At 37.5% G+C, this 22,235-nt stretch overlaps 1 protein-coding gene across 6 annotated transcripts in view; it reads left to right on the plus strand.

Annotated features, from left to right (window-relative positions):
* RNF128 (ring finger protein 128) overlaps positions 1-22,235 on the plus strand; it is a 65,116-nt gene that overhangs the window by 22,293 nt on the left and 20,588 nt on the right. For 4 of the 6 annotated variants that reach the window (XM_055563350.1, XM_055563351.1, XM_055563355.1 and 1 more), the window contains exons 2-3: positions 8,299-8,352; positions 8,683-8,930. In XM_055563350.1, the coding sequence (XP_055419325.1) occupies positions 8,299-8,352; positions 8,683-8,930 (302 nt within the window). The remainder of the gene's footprint in view (positions 1-8,298; positions 8,353-8,682; positions 8,931-22,235) is intronic. The other 2 variants (XM_055563352.1, XM_055563354.1) reach the window with 1 other exon arrangement.

The raw sequence follows: 22,235 nt of genomic DNA on the forward strand, positions 1-22,235 counted from the left end.
CTGGTGGTGCAGTGGTTGAGACTGTGCTTCCACTGCAGGGGTGCGGGTTCAAGCCCTGGTTAGTGAACTAAGGTCCCAAATGCCATGGTGGTGTGGGCCAAAAAAAAGCTACTGTGGACAAATGAATATTTAAGAAGTTCACGTGAATTGGTTCCAGATTTTCTAAAGGAGGAAATGTTTGTTAGAAAATTGTGTTGAAATTTACCACACCTAGATCTTGTTCATTCCATATACAAGTGAATTCAGAAGCGTTGACCCCATTAGTATCATCAGAATGAATGTGAGCTTAGTTTTTTAAGAGCTACTTTGACTTTCAGTTGCCCTTATTATTTGTAAGTCACTCATTGTGAAGATTTTTTTCTAATATTAAAAGTGAAAAACTGGTTGAAGGAGATATTAGAACAGCTTTCCTCACCTCCTTGTATTTTGTGTTTGAATGCCAAGATGCTGTAAGTATGTCATCATTATGCTTAGGATATTTCATATTTTATAAAATTTTAGAGTTCATTTTACATTTTGACATGTTAATATTAAAATGTGTGAGGAAAAGACCCTGAAGCACAGAGCTCACTACATAGTTTGCATTTGACAAATAATTTATTCCATGAATTTGTCTGTGTTCACAAATAAATAAGATTAGACCCAGACCATAATATCACTGGAGATATTGGAGAAGAAAATGACAACCCACTCCAGTATTCTTGCCTGGAGAATCCCATGGACAGAGGAGCCTGGTGGGTTACAGTCCATGGAGTCACAAAGAGTCGGACACGACTGAGGCAAATGAAGCAAGCATAATATCACTGGGCTTCCCTAGTGGCACATGGGTAAAGAATCCTGTCAATGCAGGAGACGTGGGTTCAATCCCTGGGTTGGGAAGATCCCCTGGAGAAGGGAATGGCTACCCACTCCAGTGTTCTTGCCTGGGAGATCCCATGGACAGAGGAGCCTTGCAAGCTACAGTCCATGGGGCCACAAAAGTGTCAAATATGACTTAGTGACTAAACAACAACAATAATTTTGTTAGTTTTTTGAAAGAAATGAATGAGATTGGTCACCAACAGGATCCTAGTGTCAAATTTCTATATATTATGAATAATAACTATGAAGTGTTTTTTGCCAGTAGTGATGAGGATGCTAATTATAATTGAATGATGTTTTAATTGAATGATATTCAGTAACAGTAGTAAGAGTTGCTACAGCCTATTTTATTACGTTTGTTCCCAAGATAAGCACATACCAAAACCTTTATTCATTGTTTTTTTCCTCAGACTTTAAACTTTTTATTTTGTGTTGGGGTGTGGCCAATTAACACTAGTAGTAAAGGATGCACCTGCAAGTATAAGAGACTTGGGTTTGAGATGCTGGTTTGATCCCTAAGTTGGGAAGATTCCTTGGAGTAGGAAATGGCAACCTACTCCAGTATTCTTGCCTGGAAAATTCCATGGACAGAGGGGCTTAGCAGGCTAAAGTCCATGGAGTCGCAAAGGGTCGGACATGACTGAACACACACACACATATAGCCAGTTAACAATGTTATGGTAGTTTTAGGTGAACAGCGAAGGGACTCAGCCATACATATACATGTATCCATTATTCATTGTTGAACATTTGAGATTAGAGTCTAAATTTCCTCTTATGCTAAATTATCATCTATTCCTAATCTGTCTCTTCTCCCAAAATACCCTAGATAGCAGAGTGAAAATGTGAGAAACTTGAGCCGCATCATGTTATTAATGGTTTTTAAGTGGGAAGTTCAAGGATTCCCTATAGAATTGATTAACTGCTACATTTTGTCTATCAAGGTAAGTGTCGAAGTTCTGCTGGACCCGGGAACGTGTATTTAAGCAACAAGGGTTCAGATTAGCTATTCTTGACCATTAAATTGTTGACTATAAAATGATGTTAACACACTAGAATTGTAAACATGACAGCTTTTCCTTTTTGCTTTTCAACTCTGAAAATTTATCAGAGACAAAGCATTAAAATTTATAAATAAGTCCTTGAAACAAAGTGCAGATTTAGAGAGATTTAAATCCTGAAATGACAGCTATTCTGTGATCAGGGTTTATGCCGTTAACGTTTGTTCTCCAATTAATGATCAGTTTTCTTCATATGACACTTTTAGTCTATTAAAGATTTATCTTTTGGCAGGGAAGAGGTGCGATGATTTTTGGAAAAAACAATGAAATTAATAAATAGCTGGTTTGAAAATTCCATAAAGGTAGCAGAAGAAAGTTGTCTTATTTCTTTGCCAGAATTGATTTTAGAAGCTTTAGTACAGCCCTGTCTCCTTCAGGCAAAACCTGCAACCCAGTGGTGTGATTCCCACTTCAAAGTTATTTTTGCCACATTATACTTATTCCCTCCCTCAAACTCTAGTCCATTTCTGGTGTCCAATTTTTAAATAAAGAGTTCTACTAAGTTCAGAAATTTCAAAACAAGTATAGTTTGTTATATTACAAATTACTGGACACTGAAAGAAAATAGTCTTTTTTATGTAGGAAGCAATTCTACTAACCCAGTATCAGTTCAGAACGCGGTTTGGAAATTATTGTTTTCTACTACTGTCCATGAAAATGGATATGTACAATTCATTTTTCAGGCTTAGTTCATATTCCTAATGGTGAAAGGCTAATATACAGGAGACATCTGCAAATGCCCTAGAGGGCAAGGACTATATTTTATTCCTTTCTGTGGCCCCAAGGCCTAGCATAGTGTCTGTCCTGTGTGTAAATACTTACAAAATACTTAATGAGTTTTGAGGTATTGTCTTCTGTATAAGTGATCCACAAGAAGATTAACTGAACCATAGCCTTGATCTTTTTAACACTATGTTGTAATTAGCTGAGCTCTGCAACCCATATTTGGCTTCCTAGGCTTGGTCCTTTCCAAAGGAGATAGTTGTTATAGCAAAGTTGTTGCATAGAAAAGTGGAACACTTGACAACTTGTTTAAGAATATGTATTAGTGCACTAACATTGGTTTTAAAGATCAACTGTAAGAATGGTTTAAGGAAATAACAATAATATTAAAGATTGTGGTAAAAATATTTGCATGTAATATGTTATTGCACTACTATGAGAGAATAAACTGATACGCAAAATTCTACAGCATGAGGAACATAGATTCAATGATATAGGTTAGTAATAAATGACTAACTTTTTATACAGAATATGCTGTGTGAGACCTTAAAAAATCACTTACAAAGTTATTAATTTTAATTTGAGAGGTTTGGAATCAGCTGACGCATAATAGCAGCCTCCTGAATCTCCAATATTTTAAAGACAAGAAGAAAGCTTAAGGGAGAAAAAGACTTGGCATGCCTGCTGTGGCAAGACACACACAGACTCACTCACATGCCCCAGTCAGAAAAAGGTGTTTTTTTTTTCTTTTCCACAAAAAGAAGTCTGACTGTTCTTCTTTGAAGTTTTGGGGTATATATTCTTTGGGTTTAACAGAGTAGCAAGTAGAAAAACAAATTTAACTTGGCTGTACATGAACTTTGACTGACTTTTTAAAGTAAGTATGAAAAAGTGAAAAGAATAAGCAAAGTATTAATAATTTTGTTATAAGTGTATTCTACATATATTTAAGTTTTGACTCTATAATGTCCAGTTGTGCACTGGAGTTTTCTGACTCAGCCAATTGTACCCATATTTTCCTAACTCCACATTTTTATGGCCATTGTTGTTGTTTGTTGTTTAGTCAATAAGTCATGTCTGATTCTTTTGTGACCCCATGGGCCATAGCCCATCAGGTTCCTCTGTCCGTGGGATTTCCCAGGCAAGAATACTGGAGTAGTTTGCCATTTCCTTCTCCAGGGGATCTTCTTGATCCAGGGATTGAACCTGCGACTTCTGCTTGGCAGGCAGATTCCTTACCACTGGAGCCACCAGGGAAGCCAGTTATATGGCCATGGGAGTAATATTTATGACATAGAAATTGGCACACACTACAAATCAAGGCTTCTTCCATCTCCCTTAAGAGCCAGTCGTTAAATCTTACCATTCCCTCCTCCAATATACCTATTTAATTTTCGTTTTTTACTGTCAAATAATAGCTTTAGGTTTCACTGAAGATAGAGAACTGATGTAGAATGAAGAGCAGAGGCACTGAAGCCAAACTGCCTGGGTTCAGATCCCAATTCTGCATGTATTAGCTTGTGTTATCCTAGGCAAGTTAGTCAGTCTTCTCTCTAATGGGATAATAGCAATGCCTACCTTGTAGGGTTGATATAAGGATTAAATATGTTAACACAGGTAAAACACTTAGAATAAGGTCTAGTTTATAGATCTTATCTGGCAACTTTAATTATCCAGAAAGCAGCCAGGATTCAGGAAGTAAACAAAAATATCACTGAGCAACCAATCTAAATATCAGAGGGTACTTGCCCTGAACCCCTCAAGTTCTCTCTGGAAGCCTGTTTTACTCTTTGCTTAGATCCAAGCTTGACTGACTTTTCAGAGCTGACAGTAGATTAGAGGTATAAAATTAGAAAGAGAGAAAAAGACAAGCTCTCTCCCCCAAAGAAAATTACCCAAAGTGAGAGCTCATAAATGAGTCAGACTGGATGATCTCTAAGGTTGATTCTAGCTCTCCAAATCTGTGACTTTGCTGGAAAATCACAACAGTTTAGGGACAAATAACCTAACTACAATATTAAATAATGGTTTTCAAAGATGATCCACTATCAATAGTAAATCATAATCAGTATATCCTAGTTAGGAAAGTAGGGCAGTATGGATGGTTTTTTAAAATGTCCATTCAAAATTGTTGAAATTAAGTATTTGTATGAAACTTTTTTGTTAAACTTGGGAATTTGGCTTATATGGAATACCTAATTCCCTGACAATACTAGATAAAGGAGAGTGTTGCTATAGTTAACTAAAAGACAGAGGGAGTATGGCATGCCAATTGAAATGCAAAAGAAAATGAAGTACTAACTAAAAGCTAAAAGCCAAGTGACAGGGGAACAAAGAGGAAATATTTACATTCTCACTTGGAACTTGTGGGGGAGGAATAGCATAGAAGACAACATTTGAACTGGGAGTTAAGTAATACATAGGCAGAAAAGGGAGGAGGAGTGTCAGCAGATGTAGGACATTTTAGACTGAGAGAACAGAATGAACAAAAGGAAAGTTATGAAAAGTGAACGATACTAGCTGATCCTATGTGACTGGATGGATCCAAGTGTTCATGAGATACAGTTGTAGTGGAGATACATCAAACTGGAAAAGTTGGTTTGGGACCAGATCATATAAGGCTTTAAATACTAAGCCAAGAAGTCAAAAATTTAATGAGTAATAAGGAGCCACTAAAGATTTTTGAGCAGGGAAGAGTCATGATCCAACTACATAATGGCAAAAGTCAACCAGGAATGTAAACACTGATGAAACTTTAAGGGAAGGGGGAAATTTGGAGTTAAGAGTGACCAGTTAGGTTACTGAAGTAGTTCAGTCAAAGAAATTATGAGGGCCTATTATATAGGCAACAGGAACGGAATGGAGGTTCTGAAAATGAGAGATGCTAAGGAAATTTTATCTATTGCACACATGCATGTTCAATCGCTAAGTCGTGTCTGACTCTTTGGGACCCTGTGGACTGTAGGCTGCCAGGCTCCTGTGTCTATGGGATTTCCCAGGCAAGAATACTGGAGTGGTTGCCATTTCCTCCTCCAGGGGATCTTCCTGACCCAGGGGTTGAACCTGTGGCTCCTGCCTCATCTCCTGCATTGCAGACTAATTCTTGACTGCTGAGCCACCCAGGAAGCCCATATTATCTATTGGGCTGGCCAAAATGTTAATTTGGGTTTTTCCGTATGATGTTATGGAAAAACCGAAGGGAACTTTTTAGCCAACCCAGTACATGACTGACTAGGTTAGCAGGACGTATTCAAATGTGATTCTGGTGTCACTAAACCTGGTGACGAGTGGGTTGTGATGCCATTAACTGTAACCAGGAACAGTGGAAGGGGAGCAGTTTTTAAATAGTTGCAAGGGTGTAGAGACTAGGAGATGTATAATAATGTTTAGAAATAGGACTTTTATATGATTAGAAAGCTAATTCAATAGATAGTTGTACTACATATAGCATATATGAATATGAATTGGGGTGATTGAAGCACAGCATTGTTCCTTATGTGTAGACAATGTACATTTCTTGACTCTCCTCATTTTTTAATCTCCATTTGACCACAAAGGCCAGTATATTACTGAGCATCCACCCCTGCCACCCACCCCATATCTTCTAAAAGAATGAAAATGTACTTCTATTAGTAAAAAACATTTAGAAAGACATCTATGATTTAAAAAGAAGTCTTTAGAAATATCATATATTCCTAAACCTCATTTTTAGAATGATCTATACAAATATTATACATTTTACAGTATCAGAAGTGAATGCTATAGTTAATCAAAACTTTATAACCAGAAGCTTTCCTGACAGATAGCTTGTAGAGAAAAGCCAAAAAATTACAAAATAGAATTGAAATAATTTCTGTGCTTTTAGTGCCAAGGCTAGAAACTTAAAGCTCCCAAATAAAGAGAAAATCAGTCTCTCTCTTGCAAAATAGCCAGTTGTTTAGGACCATTTGCATTATATACTGATAGAGGAAAGAGATACAACAGAAGACATTTTAGCCTCCTTCACTTCCTGCCGCTTTTGAAATTTTACTCATGTTAAGAGAGGAGAAAGTGAGTCTTCAGTGTTACCAAACTAAGTAATGGCAAATGAGTCAGCAGTAATATAAAAGGGTTTAACTGAATGGCTATCCTGTGGTAAAATAATGTCTTTGGGAACTTCAAGGATCTCTAATACCCTATGAATATATTTTTTGAGTTAGTAACTTCAAGTGAGGGGAGAATCTTGATCTTTTGTAGACTTTGGCCACTGGGGGCCATAAATTTAGGAGATTACTTAGGTAATAATTCTGCAATAGACATTGCCATTTGAGGTTTGTACTCTTGATTTGATCATTGAAAGTGTGAATAGCAAAGAACTCTAACCTTTTCCTAAATATTACTGGTCTCAGGTCATTTAAACTAGAAGGAATATAAACCATGATAAGCATTGGACTGGTAAGAGTAACATTCTCACACCATTGGGAAAGATTGGGAAAGATAATGTCTGTCCTTTATTTTTAATCACAAGATTTATAAAGTTGGTAAAGCGGGAGATGTTACAGAGATTTAGCCTTTTAGACTAAGACTTATAAACTATTAGACTAAGTAAAAAGTCTCCAGTCCAGGTTTGATGCATGATACTGGATGCTTGGGGCTGGTGCACTGGGATGACCCAGAGGGATGGTATGGGGAGGGAGGAGGGAGGAGGGAGGAGGGTTCAGGATGGGGAACACATGTATACCTGTGGCAGATTCATTTTGATATATGGCAAAACCAATACAGTATTGTAAAGTTAAAAAATAAAATAAAAAAAAAGTTCAGTCTAATTTCAGATGACTTTAGTTGGAGTTGAATGGAAACACATTTCTATCAATTGTACATGTTACATTCATTGCTAACCTGATTGCTGCTGCTGCTGCTAAGTCGCTTCAGTAGTGTCCGATTCTGTGTGACCCCATAGACGGCAGCCCACCAGGCTCCTCCATCCCTGGGATTCTCCAGGCAAGAACACTGGAGTGGGTTGCCATTACCTTCTCCAATGCATGAAAGTCAAAAGTGAAAGTGAAGTCGCTCAGTCATGTCCGACTCTTCGCGACCCCATGGACTGCAGCCCACCAGGCTCCTCCGTCCATGGGATTTTCCAGGCAAGAGTACTGGAGCACTCGGGTTGCCATTGCCATCTCCAGCTAACCTGATTAGGTCTATGCAAAACCTTAGGGCACCTTGGACAAATTTCATATTGCTTTTGAGGATATAGAAAAATGGCACATGGACATATATATATATACACACACACATATACAGTATATATATATATATATATGTTTGTGTGTGTGTGTGTGTGTATATATATATATATATATATGTATATATATATATAGGTTGTCCATTTGGGCTGTGATCATTATCACAAATTATTAATTCTGATATCTATATCCTTATACATTTTATTTTTCTTTATTTTTTTGACTGTGTTACATGTGGGATGTGGAATCTTAGTTCCCCAACCAGGAATCAAACCCATGCCCCCAGAAGTGGAAGTGTGGAGTCTTAACCACTGGATCTCAAGGGAAGTCCCTTCCTTATACATTTTAGTAGCAGGCTCATGAGATAGTCTATCACTTTATAAATTCAGAAATATACAGTTAAATTTTTCATTTTTCCCAAATCTCAGATTCTCGAGGAGAATTCCCTACTCTCCAGGTGACTACTTTAAGAAAACCTTCATGTAAGAGGCAAATTGGGCCCCAAACCTGATACTTTTGAATTATATGTAGCAAACCTGAGAAGGGGGTAGGTATTTATTATATATTAATATCATGGCTTCCTTACTAAACTATGAGTTCCTTAAGGTCAGTAACCAAGTCTCAGTATGCTTATATTCCCTGTAACTTATGTGTACATATGCGCCCAATAAATGTTAATTAAATGAAGGATTGTCCTTCCTTTGTCTCATTGAGTGTCCTTTAAAATCATTTTAGCAATTGGATTTTTATACTAAGAAAAATTTTATACTTTAGCTTTACCAAACTAAAACTGAATTCCTTTTCTTTTACAGGTGCAGGAGACATTGTTGCAATCATGATTGGCAATCTGAAAGGCACCAAAATTCTACAATCTATTCAAAGAGGCATACAAGTAACAATGGTCATTGAAGTAGGGAAAAAACATGGTCCTTGGGTGAATCACTATTCGATTTTTTTTGTTTCTGTGTCCTTTTTCATTATTACGGCGGCAACTGTGGGCTATTTTATCTTTTATTCTGCTCGAAGATTACGGAATGCAAGAGCTCAAAGCAGAAAGCAGGTTTGTAATGATCCTTTCTTCCAATTTAAAAATATTTTACTGTTTTAATTGTAGATTCAGTATCATGCATTTTAATATGCTTCCCTTGCTGGACAATGATCCATGCGTGTATTTTGTGAAAACTGGTAGATTTTAAAAGTATGTCAGCATCTGTACTCTCAGATCTTTTATTTTCTGAAACTGGTCTAAGGCCTTAATCCTACTGGGTTAAATCTTCTAATACTTTATTAGAGAGCACAGCAAGCGTTTAAGTATATATGGGTATAAATACATATGTCCTTTTGCACATTTTTCTAAATGACAAAAGCATTTCATATGCAATATAGAAAATTTAGAAACTGGAAAGCACAAGGTGGTGGTTTAGTCACTAAGTCGTGTCCCGCTCTTGTGACCCCGTGGACTGCAGCCTGCCGGGCTCCTCTATCTATCCATGGAATTCTCCAGGCAGGAATACTGGAGTGGGTTGCCATTTCCTTCTCCTATGTGCCTATGCATGTGTTTATTTGCATTTGGGGGCAGGGCTGGGAAGAGAGACTAGGCTGAATATTATGAGTAGGCAAATTTAAAGATCTAATTGTTCACAATATAGTACTTGATTCCAAACAGAGTGACAGAGTCATAATTTCTCCCATATATTAACAACTGGTGTGTAAACAAGTACAGAGTATAGAAATAATAGAACAAAAATACTGAAGTATCATTGAACAGGGAAGTACCTGTTTGTCTAATGTTGATCCTACTACCTTTAAACTGCCCCTCATCCCTCTGATATCCTCACTTCTCTTCCTTACTCAACTTAACTTCCATAGCCATTCCCATGCATGTATCTTCAGTTTCCTTGGCCCTTCTCTCTCTTTGTTATACTTGCTGTCAAAACCCAATCCTGATTATATCTTACTTCCTACCTATTCTGTGCCTGTTCTTTGCTTAGCTGAAGTAGCAGAAAAACATTAGCATCTCTGCAACTGGCTAATCTCACTTTAAATTTGTGACCACAAACTCAGAATGAGTTTGCTTAATGCTGCCCAACAATCATACCATCTTTTCTTAGCCATTTCTTCTTTCATAGATGACTAATCATACACATTCCTTTCTCTTCAAATCTCTAGTACTTACCTCCAGTTTTACTCTCAACTTGTATTTTGGGTCTTATTCCACCGAGACAATTGAAGTAATCAAGAGTACTTCCACAAGCTTCTACCACATCTCTGCATCTGTGTCTATACCAGCTATCCTCCGCTTTGTCTTCTGTTACTGTAGACACCCAAACATACTAGTAATTGTTTCCATTTTCAAAAGAACTTCTTTTGACCCCAGGCCAGAAAACTTGGGAGTTAATTCTTTATTCTCTTTCTCTCACTTCCTGTATAACCTCTATCAGTAAGTCCTTTGTTTCTACCTTCATTGTATATCCAGGATCTGATTACTTCTTAGCACTTCCTTTACTTCCACTCTAATCCACACCACAATCATTTCTTAACCTCTTCTCCCTCTCAAGAATTCTAAACACAACAGCAAAGCTGTGTGCCACTTCTCCAGAATGTTCACTAGGGATTTAAGGCTTTCAGCTGATCACATAGTGGGGGGCAAGATTATATTTTATATGTACTTAAAAGTTTCTCCAAAGACAGATTCTGACCATTTCATGAACTTTTTCTCCAATAAACAAAGATGAACCCAATTTATTTGAGAGTGGGGGAGCAGTGAGGATTTCTAGACGGCAAGAAAATAAGCTTAGGAATAGATGAAAAATTAAAATCTTATTATAAAAACTTTGTAAAGATTTAGACACCAGCATATGGTAAGGAGTGATGATTATCTCAATGTTTAAAGTTAATTGACTTCTGTACTTCTCTTTAAAGCAGCAGCTTATCACATTGGTGGCAGGTTTAGCCTGTTACTAGCTGTGGTCAAAAGGATGTTTAAAATTCCTGTGCCAGACGATTCAGTAGTCTCACACTGTGTTAATATTTGACATTTGTATATTGTGCTGGTTTTTATCTCTGAGACTGGAAAGAAATTGGTGTCTAGTATAATGAACTATTCAAAGGTTATAGTTACAATGAGAAGAGTGTTTGGTTTGTGAATGTTCATGGTGAGGTATATATTTCTGTTCTTCAAGTGCTATGTGAAGTCTGTTAACATGGCATTAAACCCCATAAGCAAATAATATAGTTCATAGAGAACTACCTGGTATTGCACAAGCTACATTGATATTTAACTCTGATCTCATCACTTGTTTAAGTAATTTTCATAGTTTTATTTCTTAAAAAAGTGAACGTCTGTACAAATAGTTAAGAATAGCATTAAAACTTCTCACCTTTTAGAGAAGGCTTTAAGAGGGCATCTTTCACTATTTAATGGGCTATATCTGATTATTCTTTGGTGACTAAAAGATTAAATATATGAGACTGATGATCCCTTCTGCTTATATATACTTGAGAGTGCTGAAATGTCATTTACATGTTATTTAATTTTCATAACTTCCTATTTTAAGATGTAGAGCTTGATGCATATGATAGTTATAACTATCACTAAATATTTGACTACATTATCTCCACTTCACTGGTCGAAATGGTGCTGAAACTGAGCTATAAAAATTTACCTTCATTAGAACATTAGGAATTGATTAAATTATTTGGGTATGTCTTCCCTCTGAACCATTTTGACACATAGCAGATAATGTGAGGCAAATCAATAAATGTATAAGCATAAATTTGATGACCAAAATGCCAAAGTATAATGGACAGCATGTAGTGGTTGTATGCCTGACAAGCCATAGTATGCTGTGTAAGAACACACATTATCCCTGGTTTTGTGGATGGAAAGCTTTTAAACAAGATGAAAAGTATCAGTGGGTTGTGAATGAAAATAACATATTAGGCATTATATGGTGGATTCAGGGAGAAGGCAGTGGCAACCCACTGGAGTACTCTTGCCTGGAAAATCCCATGGATGGAGGAGCCTGGTAGGCTGCAGTCCATGGAGTCGCGAAGAGGCAGACCCTGAGCGACTTCCTTTTCACTTTTCACTTTCATGCATTGGAGAAGGAAATGGCAAGCCACTCCATTGTTCTTGCCTGGAGAATCCCAGGCACAGGGGAGCCTAATGGTCTGCCATCTATGGGATCGCACAGTTGGACACGACTGAAGTGACTTAGCAGCAGCAGCAGGTGGATTCATGTTTTCACCGGGGACCACCCTAACCTAAGACAAGAAAGAGTATGGAAAACCTTATGGCATGCTCAGACTAAACTGAATTTGGGAGTGACCACTATACACATGACTCTGGCATGGGACACCCTGCATTTTGGGGATACAGTGCATGTACCTTAACCTTATTCAAGCAATCAATACTCAATAGAAACAAGATACATGTTGGGTTAAACATCGGGCAGTGAAACCAAAGAGGCCTCTAGGTGAAATAGAAGCTGGCCTTGGTGTAATGGAACAAGCTGAATTCACTTTTAGTGAAAAGTGTCTTTCAGAAGAAAAGAAATTACTCTGACATAGACAGATTGGTAGGAATCACCTTCCAAGAGCAAAGAAAAGAATGGGAATCTACTTGGAAAGATGATAAAGACTTGGTAATAAGGTCATACAGAGCCAATAATAATGCTAGAGAATGCTAGCATTCAGCACTGGGAAAGAGCATATACTCTGACACAACAGGGTCTGTTAACTATTTTACTTTGAATGGAGATCCAAGTAGTCATGGGGTAATGGCTTTCCATTTTTACTTATGGAAGTTGAAGAGCATCTTTAAGACACATGCAGATCCTCAAACTTATGGAAATTTTCTGAGTGAAATTGTAACTTACATTATTGATCTCTGACTTTTACAAAAGAATGGACCAATGAGATGAGGTATAGGAATAATGCTGAATGATGCACATGTTTTCCCCATGGAAGGGAGATGGTCTTGCTGCACAACAGTCAGTGGGAAAACTGTATAATAGTGTGACTTGAAACAAATGATGGGCTTTGTCCTCAGCTAACATGGAACCTAGAAATGACATCACCACTGGTGATAACACTTGTCCATGATATCTGATATGTGGGCAAAGAACAATTATTCTAGGAAGATTTAATAAACACTTCTGTGATACTTCCCAATTTCTTTTGTATCCAAATGAAACCTGGTTATATCAAATATTGTGATGGTGTAATACTGGTATTGTTGGTAAGATTCAGCTGCCTTATATAAACAAATTTTATGATAATCAAATGTATTGGGAAACTGAACTACAACCTCCCAGCATGTGATGTCAATGGAGAGTGACTAGCCTGAGGAAGAATTAGATGTAGTTCATTACTTTAAATAGCTCTTTACAATGTTATCACAAAGTTCAAGTGGCGATAGATCAAGGGAGTAAACAGATAATTAAATTGTTACATCAATATAAAGATGTCTTAAATGGTCTTATTATGACTAGAAGAATAATTTATCTGAGCCTATTTTCATCCTTCGTTGCCTTCTGCAAGTATTAGATATAGTTATGTTGCTCTTGCTTACCTTATATATAAATGCTATACTAATTGTAAAAGCCCAAATATGACTATTTCATTGTTAAAAAGACCTTGATTAAAAGAGAGGGTGTGGATTGTAAAGAGACAATACAATAGATTTAGTTGCTTACTCCTTGAGAGTCCCAGGAAACCATGCTTGGCCCTTAGCCAACCCTGGGAAAATGGTCCTCAAGATGGTTTTATTTTGTTTGTTTTGTTTGATTTTCTGTTTTTTCCACTTTTATTGAGATATAATTGACATAGAGCTCTGTGTAAGTTTAAGGTGTACAACATAATGATTTGACTTACATCCTAAAATGATGACCACAGCAGGTTTAGTGAACATCCATCATCTCATGTAGATAGTCATTAAAGAAATAGGAAAAACAATTTTTTTTTACTTGTGATGAGAACTCTTAGGATTTGCTCTCTTAATAACTTTCATTTATAATATATAACTGTGTTAATTATACTTGTCATATAGTACATTATATCCCTAGTACATACTTATCTTATAGTTAGTAGTTTGTAGCTTTTGACTTTTATCTAATCCCTCCTCCCCCCATTATCTGCCTCTGGTAGCCACAAATCTGACCTCTTTTTCTATAAGTTTTTTTTTTGAAGTATAATTGACCTATAACACTATGTTAGTTCCTGGTACGTAACACAATGATTTGATATTTCTGTGCATTTCAAAATGATCACCATGATTGTATAGTTGTTACTTGTCACCATAAAAAGATATTGAATAATTACTGATGGCTTCCAGATGGTGCTTGTGGTAAAGAACCTGCCTGCCAATGCAGGAGACTTGAGTTTGATCCCTGGGTTGGGAAGATCCCCTGTAGAAGGAAATGGCAATCTAGTCCAATATTCTTGCCTAGAGAATCGACTTAGAATGCACACACTCATAATTACTGACTATATTCCAAACACTGTGCATTTCATACCTGTGACTCATTTATTTTGTAACTGAAATTTGTACCTCTTTATCTCCTATATACAGTGAAATATTATTCAGCCATAAAAAGAATGGAATCTTAACCACTTGCAACAACATGAATGGACCTAGAAGATATTATGCTAAGTGAAGTAAATCAGGCAGAGAAAGACAAATAGTGTATGATTTCACTTACATGTGGATTCTAAAGAACAAAACAAATGAAGAAACATAACAAAATAGAAACAGAGTCATAGATACAGAGAACAAATAGGTGGTTGCCAAAGGTGAGGGGGATCGGGCTGGGGGGCAGAAATAGGTGATGGAGATTAAGTGGTACAGACTTTGATTTACAAAATAGATTAGTCAAAGTGTTCTTTATGTTAATGGTTGATAATTTTGTTATATACATCTGAAGCAATAGACCATGTTGTACCAGTTTGTCATGGGTACTTGGCACAACAATCAAGATAAATAATATGCACTTGGCTTCATTGTTGGGGTCCTGAGTTTGGGGCAGCATAGCCTACTGCTAGCAGAATTATGTAGTGACCAGTCAGTTCCCCATTGGAGCCTCACATCCTGAGATTCAAATTGGCTTCCTGGGCAGAGATCTGTCACATGTGTCCTTGAAGTTTGCTGCCAAAGAGATAGCACTCCTGTGTGGTCTCAAATGAGGAAGAACTTAGCTACATTAATATCTTAAAATTTGTCCTTGAACTTCAGTTCAGTTCAGTTCAGTCGCTCAGTCTTGTCTGAGTCTTTGCGACCCCATGAATCGCAGCACGCCAGGCCTCCCTGTCCATCACCAACTCCCGGAGTTCACTCAGACTCATGTCCATTGAGTCGGTGATGCCATCCAGCCATCTCATCCTCTGTCGTCCCCTTCTCCTCCTACCCCCAACCCCTCCCAGCATCAGAGTCTTTTCCAGTGAGTCAACTCTTCACATGAGGTGGCCAAAGAACTGGAGTTTCAGCTTTAGCATCATTCCTTCCAAAGAAATCCCAGGGCTGATCTCCTTCAGAATGGACTGGTTGGATCTCCTTGCAGTCCAAAGGACTCTCAAGAGTCTTCTCCAACACCACAGTTCAAAAGCATCAATTCTTTGGCGCTCAGCTTTCTTCACAGTCCAACTCTCAGATCCATACATGACCGCTGGAAAAACCATAGCCTTGACTAGATGGACCTTTGTTGGCAAAGTAATGTCTCTGCTTTTGAATATGCTATCTAGGTTGGTCATAACTTTTCTTCCAAGGAGTAAGTGTCTTTTAATTTCATGGCTGCAGTCACCATCTGCAGTGATTTTGGAGCCCCAAAAAATAAAGTCTGACACTGTTTCCACTGTTTCCCCATCGATTTCCCATGAAGTGATGGGGCCAGATGCCATGATCTTTGTCTTCTGAATGTTGAGCTTTAAGCCAACTTTTTCACTCTCCTCTTTCACTTTCATCAAAAGGCTTTTTAGTTCCTCTTCACTTTCTGCCATAAGGGTGGTGTCATCTGCATATCTGAGGTTATTGATATTTCTCCCGGCAATCTTGATTCCAGCTTGTGCTTCTTCCAGCCCAGCGTTTCTCATGATGTACTCTGCATATAAGTTAAATAAGCAGGGTGACAATATACAGCCTTGACATACTCCTTTTCCTATTTGGAACCAGTCTGTTGTTCCATGTCCAGGTCTAACTGTTGCTTCCTGACCTGCATACAGGTTTCTCAAGAGGCAGGTCAGGTGGTCTGGTATTCCCATCTCTTTCAGAATTTTCCAGTTTATTATGATCCACACAGTCAAAGGCTTTGGCATAGTCAATAAAGCAGAAATAGAGGCTTTTCTGGAACTCTCTTGCTTTTTCGATGATCCAGCAGATGTTGGCAATTTGATCTCTGGTTCCTCTGCCTTTTCTAAAACCAGCTTGAACATCTGGAATTTCATGGTTCATGTATTGCTAAAGCCTGGCTTGGAGAATTTTGAGCATTACTTTACTAGCATGTGAGATGAGTGCAATTGTGTGGTAGTTTGAGCATTCTTTGGCATTGTCTTTCTTTGGGATTGGAATGAAAACTGACCTTTTCCAGTCCTGTGGCCACTGCTGAGTTTTCCAAATTTGCGGGCATATTGAGTGCAGCACTTTCACAGCATCATCTTCCAGGATTTGAAATAGCTCAATTGGAATTCCATCACCTCCACTAGCTTTGTTCATAGTGATGCTTTCTATGGCCCACTTGACTTCCCATTCCGGGGTGTCTGGCTCTAGGTGAGTGATCACACCATTATGATTATCTTGGTCGTGAAGATCTTTTTTGTACAGTTCTTCTGTGTATTCCTGCCACCTCTTCTTAATATCTTCTGCTTCTGTTAGGTCCATACCATTTCTGTCCTTTATCAAGCCCATCTTTGCATGAAATGTTCCCTTGGTATCTCTAATTTTCTGGAAGAGATCTCTAGTCTTTCCCATTCTGTTGTTTTTCTCTATTTCTTTGCACTGATCGCTGAGGAATGCTTTCTTATCTCTTCTTGCTATTCCTTGGAACTCTGCATTCAGATGCTTATATCTTTCCTTTTCTCCTTTGCTTTTCGCTTCTCTTCTTTTCACAGCTATTTGTAAGGCCTCCCCAGACAGCCATTTTGCTTTTTTTGCATTTCTTTTCCACGGTGATGGTCTTGAACTTAAAGCATGACTAGAAATATCTGAAACATTCCTGGTCACAATAAATTTTCTCTGCTCTCCTAGTATATGAAATTAGCTTGAAGACTTACCAGGTGGCTGCATACTGTACCAGTATCTATCTATCTATCTATATAAATATCTATATAGATATCTATATCTATATATATCTATATATATATATTTATAGTGGGTGCATGTGTATGTATCTGTTCCTGCTTAAATTTGAGGTTTAGAACCCTTTACAAAACTACTGGTTTGGTTCTTACATGAGAAGAGCAGATTAAACAAATTCTTATCTGAGTAGGACCTAGTTTTATAGTCTTTCTGTGATTTTCTCATTGAACAAAGGGAAGCTCTTACAATGAGTCTCTCAGGACTTTTTAAAAAAAGTATTCACTTACTATAATAAAGGTTTTGATTGTTTCTTTGAAAAATGCTATAATCTGAGTCATAACCTATCCCCTGGGTCAAATTCCCCCTTTTCTCAATGCTCTTCCTTACAGTGTATTTCTTCACACTGTTCACCGGGATCATCTTCATGCAAATGATCTGTACTCGTATTTCTGTAATTCCATAGACTTATGGGAAGCTGTGTTACCGTCTGCAGCTCCTCTTTCCTTTAGGAATCCTCCCATTCAAATATTATACATAGGGGTGTTTTTGCTTACTCCTCTTAAAAATTATTTTTATTTATTTGGCTGTGTCAGGTCTTCGTTGCAGCATGTTGAATCTTCTAGTTGCAGCATGCAAATTTTAGCTTTTTAAATTGAAGTATAATTGACATACAATATTATATTAGTTTCAAATGTATGACACAGCGATTCGATGCATAGGTTTTTGATTGGGGAAAAAATAGATTTCTCTCAGTTCTCATATATCAAAATAGCCACGACACTCAGACTTTGATTTTGTTCACAGGAATCTGAGTAAAAGAATCCTCTTACCATAATTCTTGATTTTAAGATTTCTGTTTTATAAATTCTAAGCCAAATTTTTAAGAAAGCTTTTATTTTTTAAAAAGTGGTGGCTTAAGAACAGGAAAATCTAGTTTGCTTATATCCACATTCTTTTCTTTCTTTTATATACTCACCCTGCCCAGCCCCCCATCAAGTAATTAGGTTCGACTACATGCCTAGTTATTTATGTGGGTTTCAGTTAAACTGAAAGCTGAATACCTTGGGACCAAAAATCAGGCTGACAAATAACCAGACTAAAACATTTATTTTACTTAGTTCAATATAAATTCATAGGTAAAATAGGTAGAATATCTTTGTGTTCACTGTAATTTAAAAATTGAACATTGTAATATAAAATGAGAATTGCCGCAAATCTTCATTTTTCGGCCCACTTAAAAGTGTCACTCAGAACAACAACAAAAGAAACTGTACAGCCGAAATTCGTCAGTGACTAGAACCATCCCAGCTTTTGAATAGAGTAATGACATTAAGCTTCCGTTAACAAAATTGGCCAACAACCAAGCTGCTTTGAATCAGTCTTCTATTCTGCCAAATTTCCTTAGACCAGGTATCTCTTAGAACTGGGGAGGAGGTGGGTAGAATATGTTGATATAAAATACTTGTTTAAGCGAGTTCCCCAAATCACAGTTAAGTAGTCAAATGAAGAAGGATTTGAAGATTGGATAATAGCTGACTTTGAGGGTTTTTTTTCTTTCATTTATCTTCTTCACAAGGAATGTGAAGCCCTTTAAAGGCTTCTTTGCTGTTACACAATGGAGGCAGTGTACTATAGTGGAGAGATCATGGGCTTTAAAGCCAGATAGAACCTGGGCTTGAATTGAATCACAGCTCTGCAACTAACCAGCTGCCTGGCCTTTAGTCAAGCTTCAGGACCTTTTCTTGTCTATAAAATTTGGATATTAAAATGCCTATTCCATAAGGTTGTTACTGTTTAAATAAGATGACACATGTAAAAGCTTAGGGTTAAACCTGACGCATGGCAGGAGTCCAATACATGTTCTCTAAACCTTTTTTCCCTCAAAATTGATTGAGTAGAGGCTTTTAATGAATAGAACTTAAATGAGAAAATCTCTTTTTCTAAATTCAAAAGCTATTCTTTGAGCAAAGATTGAGCATTATGGGGATTTTTTTTTTTTTTTTTAATGATTAAGGCCCAGTCTTCCACCTACTCACAATCTACTAGGAGAAAAAGACACATGAATAATACAACTACAGAATATAAGAGGTGGAAACAATGTGCTGTTGGAATTTATAGGATAGGAATTCTGATACGATGGAGAGGTACTGAAAAGGTGTCTGAAGCAATTTGTGTACCAAAGTAGATAAACTCTTAAGTTCTGTTTTTTAAGAAGTAAAACATAAACTATAGTTTGCATTGGGCACATTGTCTTTAAATATTAAAGCATATAGGGGCACCCAAAAGTTTGACTTAATATTATTCAAACGTGCTGTTTAGTTACTAAGTTGTGTCTGACACTTTTACGACTGTAGCCCACCAGGCTCCTCTATCTATGGGATTTCCCAGGCAAGAATACTAGAGTGGGTTGCCATTTTTTTCTCTAGGTGATCTTCCCAACCCAGAGATTGAACCTGTGTCTCTTATGTTTCCTGCATTGACAGGTGAATTCTTTACCGCTGAGCCACCAGGGAAGCCCAAAATATTGTTGTAAAATCCTATATAGGATTATTAGTATTCCTACTTACTGGTGAGGAGACAGAATTGGAGAGAGGTTTCATATTTCCCAAAATGTTAATTTCTTAGTCATGTCCAACTTCTTGTGACCCCATGAATTGTAGCCTGAAAAGCTCCTCTGTCCATGGAATTCTCCAGGCAAGAATCCTGGAGTGGGTTTCCATTCCCTTCTCCAGAGTATCTTCTTGACCCAGGGATTGAACTGGGGACTCCCACATTGTGGGCAGATGCTTTACTGTCTGAGCCACCAGGAAAATCTCAACATGTATTTAATATAAACTGTGCTGTGCTGTGCTCATTCATGTCTGACTCTTTGCGGTCCCATGGACTGTAGCCCACCAGGTTCCTCTGCCCATGGAATTTTTCCAGGTAAGGATACTGGAGTGAGGTGCCATCTCCTACTCCAGATCTTCCCAACCCAGGGATTGAACCTGCATCTCTTGTGTCTCAAACATTGGCAGTCAGATTCTTTACAACTAGTGCCTCCTGTTGTTGTTTAGTCGCTTAGTCATGTCTGACTCTGTGACCCCATGGACTGTGGCACACCAGGTTTACTCTTTGTGTCTTACTCTTTGTGACCCCATGGACAGCACCATGTCAGGCTTGCCTGTCCTTCACCATCTCCTGGAGTTTGCTCAAACTCTTGTCCATTGAGTCGGCGATGCCATCCAACCATCTCATCCTCTGTCGTCCCCTTCTCCTCCTGGGAAGCCCTTAATATAAACTACTTGGTCTTAATCTTGTTCTCATATGTCAGTATTTAGAGGAATGGGTGCATCTTGGAAACTCCCACTATCAATGTGACAGTGAAATATTAATATTTTGAGTGCTGATGGCAGTTTTAAAACCTTTATTCAGGTTCTAAAAATTGTGCTTCTTAACAAAACCACAAGTCACACCTCCGTATTGAAAGAAAGATATTTTCCTTATAAAAGCTTGGTAGGAGTTATTGGAAACATTCCGATTTCCTTTCAAAGGCTTTTTAAAATTCTAGGGCTGCTTCCTTAAATACTGGTATATGCTGTGCTACAAATCTTTTAGAAATCCTTCATAATCAAGTCCCTTGCTTAGGATATTCTGGCATCTTGGATTTTCCCCTATATTTTTGTCTCCCCTCAATTTTTTTAAAAACATTTGTCTTAATGTAAGTTCCACTTTTCTCATCAACATAGACTTGAACATTACATTTAAAGTTTGCTTTTGATCCCACCTCTCAAATTAATTTGCAGTTAGTCTTGGATATAATCAAAGTTGTATAGTTAGCATCCATCCCTGATGAATAAGCACTAGCACTGGAGGCTCACGCATTTATATTTTGTTGAATATTTTGGAATGAGAAATCAAACTGTGCAGGCTTAATCATGTAAATACACTAGAGATGTATCACTTCCTTGTGAGTACATTTCCCCAGTTGTCGTGGAACTGGTTGCTTAAACCTAAGTCAGAAGCGCTCTAAAGACAAAGTGCAAAATTGTTGTCAAAGACTTCTCATCAACTTCACTTTTTCCTTGTCATATTTTCTCTTGTTGGCTCTATTTTTGTATCATCTGCATTTTTCTCTTCTTCATGTCGAAATAGCTGATGTTTTATAGAAAACGAAAGTAGTAATGTTTGGAAGTTTAGGCCAAGGCCAGAGCCCTGTGGGCATACTGCTTGTTCACTATAAGAACTGGCCATAATTTGCCAGACCATAGAATCCAGGAGTTGGAAAAACTTCAAACGATTTTGGATGGCTGTATTATAATGGAATCTTGGGGTATGAAGAGCAGACTTCCTGTACTAACTCTGTTGTTTAGAGGTTGCGTTCCCTTTTGGACAAATTATTTTACTTTTGCAAGCCTCCATTTGAATGACATTAAAATAGAGATATTGTCTCCTTTAGGGGATATTGTGAGGGTTAAGTGAGGTAATAGATATCAAAAATAATTTTAAATTATATAACAGCTATTTTCTAAGTCTCCTGTAAATGTGTTATCATAACTTTCACAATTTAAAAAAATAAGAAAGAGAAAAACAAAACAAACTAAAACATTTTTTTAAACAATTATATAAATATAAGGAAGTAGTAGTACTAGCTTCCTACTTCAAGCCACAGTAAACAAAAGATGACTACCTTGATGTCAGAGTTAAGTGTTCCCAAACTCTGGGCTTCAGTGGGACTGACACTAACCAACTCTGAGATTTTGAGCAAGGTATTCTTTCTCTTTGGGCATCAATTTTCTTTTTTGTCAGATTAGATATCAGGCTAGGTGAACTCCCAAGAATTTTTCCAGCTCTAAAGACCCTAAGTGTACCTCATTTCACTGTCATTCTATTATTTACTTGTGATGCAAGTAACAAAATAGAAGGGAAATATTTAGGCTCAAAATTAAGTACCATCATAAAATTCCCCTTGTGAGTGAACTCCATGATTAAGTCTCCCAAACAGGGAGTGAAAGGGCTTCAATTAGCACTTCTTTCCTTCTAAGGGCTAGGCCTTCCTATTAACTGTTTCTTTGAGCTATGTTTGCCAGTCAGATA

This window comes from Bubalus kerabau, chromosome X (assembly GCF_029407905.1).
Source record: "Bubalus kerabau isolate K-KA32 ecotype Philippines breed swamp buffalo chromosome X, PCC_UOA_SB_1v2, whole genome shotgun sequence".
Taxonomy (NCBI): Eukaryota; Metazoa; Chordata; class Mammalia; order Artiodactyla; family Bovidae; genus Bubalus; species Bubalus kerabau.